The sequence below is a fragment of the Ananas comosus genome, linkage group 16 (genome assembly GCF_001540865.1).
Source record: "Ananas comosus cultivar F153 linkage group 16, ASM154086v1, whole genome shotgun sequence".
NCBI classification, from domain to species: Eukaryota; Viridiplantae; Streptophyta; class Magnoliopsida; order Poales; family Bromeliaceae; genus Ananas; species Ananas comosus.
Genome location: NC_033636.1, coordinates 6565275 through 6574536, shown reverse-complemented (window position 1 = coordinate 6574536; position 9262 = coordinate 6565275). Strand labels below are relative to the sequence as shown.

At 33.5% G+C, this 9262-nt stretch overlaps 1 protein-coding gene across 5 annotated transcripts; it reads right to left on the bottom strand.

Annotated features, from left to right (window-relative positions):
* On the bottom strand, nucleotides 1242-7276 carry LOC109722640 (transcription factor-like protein DPB). Of its 5 annotated transcripts, none has more exons than XM_020250747.1 (10): nucleotides 7184-7276; nucleotides 5176-5298; nucleotides 5008-5072; nucleotides 4758-4801; nucleotides 3099-3158; nucleotides 2864-3004; nucleotides 2664-2732; nucleotides 2422-2517; nucleotides 2240-2310; nucleotides 1242-1666 (listed from the first exon to the last, which is right to left on the bottom strand). In XM_020250747.1, exons 2-10 carry the CDS (start codon nucleotides 5253-5255, stop codon nucleotides 1546-1548), a joined length of 747 nt encoding a protein of 248 aa, XP_020106336.1. In that variant the 5' UTR covers nucleotides 5256-5298; nucleotides 7184-7276; the 3' UTR covers nucleotides 1242-1545. The 5 variants fall into 5 exon arrangements, with proteins under 5 accessions (XP_020106336.1, XP_020106338.1, XP_020106335.1 ...); XM_020250749.1 differs by having other exon boundaries at nucleotides 5008-5064; XM_020250746.1 differs by having other exon boundaries at nucleotides 5176-5331; nucleotides 7080-7252.

Sequence of the window (9262 nt, the reverse complement as noted above, 5' to 3'; positions counted from 1 at the left end):
GATTGATGACACGATTTGATCGTCTGGTGCTCCTTTTTGCTCCGCCATTCCACCTTCTCCCCCTCCGCGTGGCCTCCACTACGATCTGCCGTTACCTCCATTTCTCCTACTTTCTCTTCTTATCTCCCCTACTTTCTCTTCCAATACTGTGGTAAGTTGGGGACCCAGAGCCACCTTGTTATTAACAATAAGGGTTTGTTTGTTTGTTTGAAAATCTCTCAAAGAAGTGGCGGCTTTATGAATGTAACAATATTCAATGCTGGAGAACTTCTTAACGTATGTAACTTAATAGGTAGGTACTACGTAGGATTTACATACAATTTGTCTCAAGAGGTCCTCACTTCATGCACAATAGGAAATCACGACTTCGTACAAATACCGAGCCGAGCTATGTCTGAGTTTTGACTAAACAAGCCCCTAATTAGTGTTTTTTTTTTCCCTTGTTTTTTCCCTTTTTTTTTGTTTTTCAGGTCTCTAGCCCGTAGGTACAGTCTGACTTTAAATCTTCGCCTAAGGCACATCTCGGATTTGAATCTGGGAAATTTGGATACCTATGATTCCATGCAGGCTGCGCTTATTGGTGCATAAACAAAAGCAATAAGAAAACAAAGTATCATTTCAGTCAATCTCCCACAAATAAACTAGACATTTCCCATGCCTGCAGGGCATAGAATGCTTACTAAATCACCAGCCCCAGTCATCGTAGCAAAGAAATAATGCATCTAAATGAAATCAGAAGTTGCCTACCCAAGATTAGGTTTCTTTCAAATTTTGCTCCACAGTTTCTCCTAACTACATGATCTTCTCAGAACAACAAATTACCTCCTACATGAACATAGCATTTTAAAAATCACTTTTCATAGTGATTAATTTACCTACTCAAAAGAAGCATCTATTACACTGTATAATCACTATTCATAGTTATTGAATTTAAATCATAATTCTGTGCTGTATCATCCAATGCAAATTTTCGACGCATAACTTACCTTGGTTATAAGATGAATCTGGATTATTCCGTATAAATAGCCACCTTTGCCCACCTCACTCCTTCAAGGAGTCTAGAACATGATGCTCAACACTGTTACTCAACTTTTTAAAAGAATGTACAGTATCAAGGTTGTGCAACCACCACTAGATGCTTCTTTTACCACAGTAGTCTATAGTAATAGAACAACAGCGCAAACAGCCGATTCCAAAATATAGAAAGATCATTGCTAACCAAGAGGAAACAATGCAGGGTATATCTCGCAAACGAAACCACTTTCAGAATATTATGTTATGATTAGAAGCAAAGCAATTCCTATATGTAATGCATTTGCTGTGCATCCATGCACAGTTAGCGTTGACCAAACTATCTGCGGCATTTTCTAGTTTGTTAGTATTCTGATACTTAAATATTCCTGTACAAAAGATCAGCAGCTAGACGATTTTATCTGCCTATTCCATCCTAAAGATTACAAAAATGCAGGCTGTACCTGACTAGCTAGGATAGAAGAAGTGGTCTACCTATAATAGTAATGACTAGTTTGTACTGTTCAAAGACTACTATAAACTCGTGTTCGAACAGTCTAATGAGCTTTCGATGGTGTGATCGATTCTTTCTGCTTCAGTACGTAGTCTCATTGCCTTGAGGATTGATGCATCATCATGCAAAGTGAACGGCGTCCTAAGAAGGAAAGTACAACATCAGGACAGAATACAAGGAAAAGGAAGAAGCATTCTCCAAGCCTATTCAACAGAAAATAGAAGGACCAAAATAACATAACAAATAGATTATGGGAGTAATGGAGTGAAGACAGTGCTAATACTAAGAGGCCAACATAACATAATACATAGATTATGGGAGTGGAGTGAAGAAGGTGCTAAAACAAAATAACATAATACATAGATTATGGGAGTAATGGAGCGAAGAAGAAGCTAATACAAAATAACATAATAGATAGAAGTTTTTTAAAAAAAGTTTTTTTTTTAGAAAAAATATTGTTGTCTATAACATTGCTTCTAGTTCCTAACAAGGTCTTGGCGACCATGAATTTTTGGAATAACGCATCCCACTTACTAGGCGATTTATCCTTCTCCAAGAAAATAACTTAGAGACCGAATATAGTATTCTGCCTTAGGCATCGAATCATACTCTACATCTACTAATTGCTGCACTCTTTCTAAGTATATAAAAAATCATATGCCTTACGAGATGTTCATGCATCCAAACAGACCCTAAATGTTTGAGTATCAATACCCGTTGAAGTCAAAATGCACCAACTGCAAATTTTCTGAAATCTGGATCTCCACTGTCGCCTTGGGACTTGTCTGCTCCCACAAGACAAGTGAAAGTCAATGGAAAGAAGAGGTAATGCAAGTGTCCACACAGGGGCACACTAGAGAGTGAGAGGGAGAGAAAGAGAGAGCGCAACCACATACCTTGACCAACAAAAATGGCAGGTTGACACCTTCTGAACTATTATGCGACTTCTGCCTTATCTGGTTTTGCAACATGAGATTCTGGAGGTCTACAAACTGAAACGTAAAAAAAAAGAATTTCTTAACATCAGTCAAGCTGCAATAGCAGGTAAATCCAACAAAAAACTTAATCAGATTGATACATGAAGTATAGATATAAAATAAAACGAAAAAGAGACAGTGACTAGATGCAGAGAGCTTACTTGGTTCTCTAATTCTTTTAGAAAATTTGTCTTTTTTCCAATCCTACTTAATAGTTCCAAGCGAACTTCCTGGAAAGATTACAAGAATTTATATCATGCTAACGACAATAGTACAGAACACAGTAAACAAGAGCCACCGAGTCATAAAGATCAAAGTATCTCATAGTCACTAATCCCATCAAAAGAAAAAGAAAGCTCACCTCCAACTTGTTCAACTGTTCAGACCTGCCGGAACGAAATCCTGTCCATTTTACCTCCTTTTTGTCCTTAACAATAACATCAATTGCCATAAGGACGTTAAAAGCATCATATACTCTCCGCCTGATGTTTTTCTCATCAAACTAACCAAGTACCAACAATTTAACCAGTCAATTTTTGGCATTTCCAAGTGTGCATGTATCACAAAGTTGAAATTGTTGAGGGGATTAAACATACCCCTACAAGTTCACCATTATTAACAGCAGATCTCAATTCTGCCATAATATCATCTGCAACCTGGAATACACAACATCTGAAAGATTTTTAACCAGATAAAAGTAAGCATTCAAGTACTATGCAATTAAGCCAGAAAATTAGAACTCCAATGAATTGAAGAAGAAGATACTACTATTTGATATAAAAGAATTTGCTCTCGCGTATCTATCAAAAAACAGAGCCTCGAGCTGAAATTGCATTTTCAAAAATTAAGACAAAATATTTATAATACAAAATGTGAATAACTTGCTGTATGAAAATTATTATAATTAAGGGGTAATGTAACAGTAGGAAGCAAGCAAACACAAGCACAAACTCTGCCACTAACATCACGTGTCTACTGTAAACTGTGTCCAACATAAACATATCATATATATCCTCTTTCTGGCAATATAACGTAGCTTTGAGGAGAAAACACTGCCCAGGTTTATTCTATGAATTCTGATTAAATAATCAATGAACAGAATGCAGTTTTTACAAGGCAGTATCTGTGAATTAATTACTCAATGCAATGTGACAACCTCTCTCATATACATAGCAGCAGTATTCTATCTAATTTCACTCTTAGATTATTTATACCTCAGATTCAAACATGTGGTTGCACAAGAACAACAACCTTTTCATTTGGTTATGATTTTTTTTCCCTTTACTTTTTTTGCTCAAGTTCTAAGATGATTAAATGCACTGTGGATAGCATATTTTTTAAATCTGTGCAATTATAGAGTTTGTTTGGCAACCAAAAGCAAGAATTAGGAAGTAATACTCCTTTCACATCTTTGTTTTCTTAAAAAATAAAAATAAAAATAAAAATGAGTTTGCAAAGTTAACCAACAACAACAAAGAGAAGCCCGTCCAATAGCTAATTCTATCGCTCAGAATTTAAGTATAAAACAAAGAACATAATCGTAGCCAAACAAGGCCTTACAATTTTGCCTTTCTGGTTAAATTATAATGAAAAAGGTTTATGGTACCAACTAGCAAAGATGTATGGTATCACTGAAGGCCACTCTCAGCCCTACATTGCCTCAGCTGGTGGTCGATTTGCTATTGAGTGAGCAAAAGCTTCATGTCTTTCACATTGCTTTTTCAAGTTTAGGGTAAATAATTACTGCAAAGAGACTTCTAACTCCTAAGGCTTTTTATGGTTCAACTTTCAACAACGAGTTAAAAAGAACAGTTCTCACCATTTTTCCTTCTCTAAGTTTGCTTACCATCACTGCAAAATAAGAACTGTAGAGCATAGCTCTGATTCAAAAATATAAAATAGATAAAAACAACCTTTATCCCAGTTTGCTAAAATGTACTTCAAAGTAATTCTGATATTTTCCATCAACCAAAAGGGTCATGACTTGACGAATTTGTAAATCTTCTTGGCAATACAATTTGGGCGTGATCTGAATGGAAAGAAAAACTTGGTCTAACCTTAATCAGTTGTTATGTCATGGCAAAACACCCAAACTGCTCATGCTTAAATATCCATTATATTTTGTAGAAGTTCAATGACAATGATATCGAAAAATATTTTGTTAAAATCATTCTCTGTTCAAGCATAACATAGAAAATATTAAAAAGAGAATATGAAGGACAGCATAAAAGCATTAGTAGAAGGCAGCATTCTACCTCATTATATGTGGTTCTTCCTTTTGCCTCAACTTTCCTACAAACTGAAAAATTATGAACATTTTAACATATATGTAAATGGTCAATATGTGATTCCAATAACTAATTTGCCGTCAGGAATTTCTGAAAGCACAGAATACGTATTCCAGAATTTTACAACTTCTCAACAAAAATATATATGAAAGAGAAGATTTTGCCTTTGCTAAGAACAATTTTGAGGGTGGCCTTTAATTAGTCTAGTTTCTCTAACCTATTTTACTGAACCGGCGAAGTCCCCAGCCCACAATTCTTGAAGCTTTCTTTTTCACTGCACAACTGGTTCCAAAAGTAAGGTCAGGCAAGAAAAAGTGGCCAAAAGAAAACATCAATACAATGTTTCGAAAGAACAATTATTATCCAAAGTGGGAAATGAGATCACCAATCAGAAACTTGGCCTTCGTCGTCTTCTTGAATGTACAAGTCATTTAAATTCAATACATTGTCAGTTCCAGGAGTCATTGCTTTGCCACTGCCGTTTGATGAGGAAATAGTTCACATGTAACTTGAGCAAAACAACACGACAATTTATCAACTCCTACATCAAAGTGCTCATAGCATACAAACTATTATTGTGAGGCAATTTAAGAATAGCTGCCTGATTATTCAGATCCAAAAGCACATGGAAATCAACTGAAGCAATTTTAGATCAGAGCCAACAACAAAAAAAAATCATGCAAAACAACTACGCAAATAAAATAATGCATAAATATTACGATTCCTGTCACATCTACAATTTAGCCAGCTAAAAAATAATACAACATACCATACAGCACAACAATCAATATAACAATCAATATATCGAGGGGCAGGGGGGAGAGAGATAGAGAGAGAGAGAGAGACTTCCAATCAAAAGCAACATAGAACATTTATATTGAAGATCCTCCATTATATTTGACCTTGATCATTTGAAACATCCAGTAACCAAATATCAAGTTTTTGCAACTCTTTTACCTTAAGATCAAACAGTATCAAATTTGACAACTTAAAACAGTAAAACAGTCAAAACAACGAATTTATTCTATCAATGTATTAGCACCCTAATCAAATGCATTTTGTTTTTAATTATTTTTAACAAGCTAGGTAAAACCGTGAATTCAACTATAGTTAAAAGTATCCTATACAGTATGAGTAGACTAATTTAGTTGGCATAGTAAAAGGGCATTGAAAATCTCTAACTGGTTAAGATATTTCAAACAATTCGAATCATATTTAAAAGCTTGCTAGCATTTTGCTTAGATATTACACAATATTTTGGTTCATTCACTGATAATTGATCAACAGCCAATTGACTGATTTTTCTCCAAAATATCCATATAAAATAATGGGCCAATCCACAATCTTCTTATAGAAATCACATTTAGAAGAATTTCTTTCAAGAATTATATCTACAATTACTTAAGGTCTCATTTAATATTGAGGATGGCTAACACTATTGAGCCAAAAGGAGTTCAGGCAAAAACACGGGGGGGATATGCTTTTGCATTTTCCAATAGGACCGCAAAAATCATATCTCGTAATGACTCAGCCCACTAACACTAATAACTCGTTGGGCTCCTCGATGTGGGATTATTAAGGCGTTACAAACTCTCCCGTTTAGACCCTAACATCCTCATCAGGCCCAAACCCAACCACACACAAACCAGAATTATCTGGCGATGTGATATTCTAGAGGTGATTCCAACCAAACCTATGGTGCAACATTTTGTCCCACATAACACTTATCTCTTACACTTCCAGCTGCATTCGGCTCTGATACCAAATGTAACGATTACCGACCAGCCCACTAGTAGTAATAACTCGTTGAACTCCAAACCACAAGCCCAAAATACTTAAATCTAATTATTATTACTAGAATTTGTGAGCTCTTACATTCCAATCACAATTACTTTCTCATCCAATGTGGGGCTGTTAAGACATTACATACCTTAACAGAACTAGTACAATTTGACCAACATGTTATCATTTCCAGAAACAAACAAAATATGCTCTTATCGCAATTTCTGACTGCATGTGACGCATTTTGCCAGCAATCCCAAACGAAGTCTCCGTAATGCGGTTAAATTGTTTGGTTTACTCTCCACTCTCAACATTCCAATTCAGCGCATTAATTAGTTCAAAAGTCCTACGCACAACAATTTGAGCAATCAAAAAATTCAAAAGTAACACGACAACAATGTAATTAAACTGCTACGAGATTAATCACAAAACAAAACAAAAAAAAAGAGAATTTAAAAACAAAACAATCCAAATTTCGAACGAACGGGCATGAAATTGTAGGTTTACCTCAATAAAAGGAAAACCCTAAAGTAGAGAAACCAAATTGCGTATAACTTCTTTACAAATGTGGAAAGAAAAAGAGAAAGCGAACGCAAACGCTCAAATCAAACCTGAAGGAAAAAATGAAGCTAGGGTTTGGGTTTTAGAGAGAGGGAAAATGAAAGGGTGAGTATTATTGTATTGGGGACGCACGATCATTTTGGAGCGTTTTTGTCCTCTTCGATGAGGAAACGTACAAATGTATAAAAACTCCTCAACTATTTGTAATTTTGAAATTGGGCGCTCAACTTTAATTTTTGTGCAAAATGCATTATATATATATATATATATATATATATATATATATATATATATAATTGAGCTCCTATACTTTTAAAAGTACGAAGTTATTGGTGCTTGTAGATTTTTAGCCATTGGATTAAGAGATATGCGGTTAGAGTGATATGGGGTCTCCTAGGTTTAGTGGTGGGTGGTTGGTGAATAGTATAATCTTAATGTTGCAAATGATCCAAGAAGTAGATCTAACGGTTAAAAAACTTACAAGCACCAAGTGCTTGTGCTTTTCAAGTACTGTAGCTGGCTATATATATATATACTATATTATATATATATATATATATATATATATATAGAGAGAGAGAGAGAGAAGAGGAGAAGAGAGAGAGAGAGAGAGATGAGAGAGAGAGAGAGTTTTGTTTTAGAATACTATCGTAGTAAATAGAACCTTTTACATCATTTATTTCGATGATAGAATTCCAATTGCGATCGGCTCGTTGACATGAATTTTTCTATACCACTTTGAAGTGTTTAGAAATCACAATTTCAATCTTTCGACATTCATTGCCTATGATCAAAGGTTTCAAAAATTGTAAATTTTATATGGTCGATAAGAGTTTTCTCTGTTTAACGGGTAAAGATATCAAATCATTGAATTTTTGTACCAAAATTTTTAAATATTTAAAACAAGATCTATACTCATTGATCTTGTTACAAGATCCTATATCATTTTTTTAAAGGTATTCATTATTTCCGCATTAATTTTCTGTTCACTTGATGGATAAAAGATAATATGAAAATGTGGTGAAATTTGATTATTCTAGATAGCTTTAAATTGTTTAGATCATATTTATACGAAGCGCATCGGTCAAATTTGGAAGCTCTATCATCGAAAACAATATCGGTAGTAAAAACTACTCGTTATATACGATAGTATTCTAGCTCAACTAATATATATATATATATATATAATATATATATATATAGTTATATATATATATGATATAGTCGAAGTACCTGATGTGATGCGTTAGTGATATTTTAAACGGTATGTAAAACAATCAAATCTGATAGAATTTATATTATGAAAATTCTTTTTACTTTAGAGTGATGATCAGTACCTATGATCTTTAATTCAAGTTATTTTCATATTTTTTAATGCAGATTTTTATTTTCGGCCGTTTAATTTTAAGACACTGTATTGAGTAGGTAAATAATGTCAGAAATTTATAATTTAGTTGTCTAATATTTCTTATTAGCCTATAGATCAAGATGACAGAGCCAGATCGTTAATTTGAAGCTGCAAATGAAAACCACTTGTAGCCGGAGGCTTCGTGCTACGAGTATGCTTACCAGCATAGCTCTCTTTCTCTCTCTCTCTCTCTTTTTATATATATATATTATATATATACTATATAATATATATAAGTGTTGAAGAATTCTGACATGACAGACAGAAAGAATCCAAAAGGACATAAACAACAATATTTCCCACGAAAGTTAAATCGTTTGTTAAAAAATATTCAAATAAAATAAATGTTTATATCAATCTGTTAAAAAAATAGTTCTTATCTACAAATATCAATCCTGACGAATCGATAATGATTAATTGTTAAAAATATTTTTCAAATAAAAGATTTGCGTTGGTGCATCAATCTGTTAAGAGAAGTATTCTATCGGATAAATTTTACGATTAAAGTTAAATTTTGAGTTTAAATCAATGAATTAATTTAATTTTGATATCAAATTGTCATTAACAATTTAAAAATTCTTAATTGCAGTGGATCAAATTAAATTTTAAAAATTTAAATTTATAAATTTTGGATATCAAATTAATTAATATAATTAAATATTTAATTATCAGCTGAACTAAATTAATCTCAAAGCTAAATTTGAATTAATTTTGATGCTTT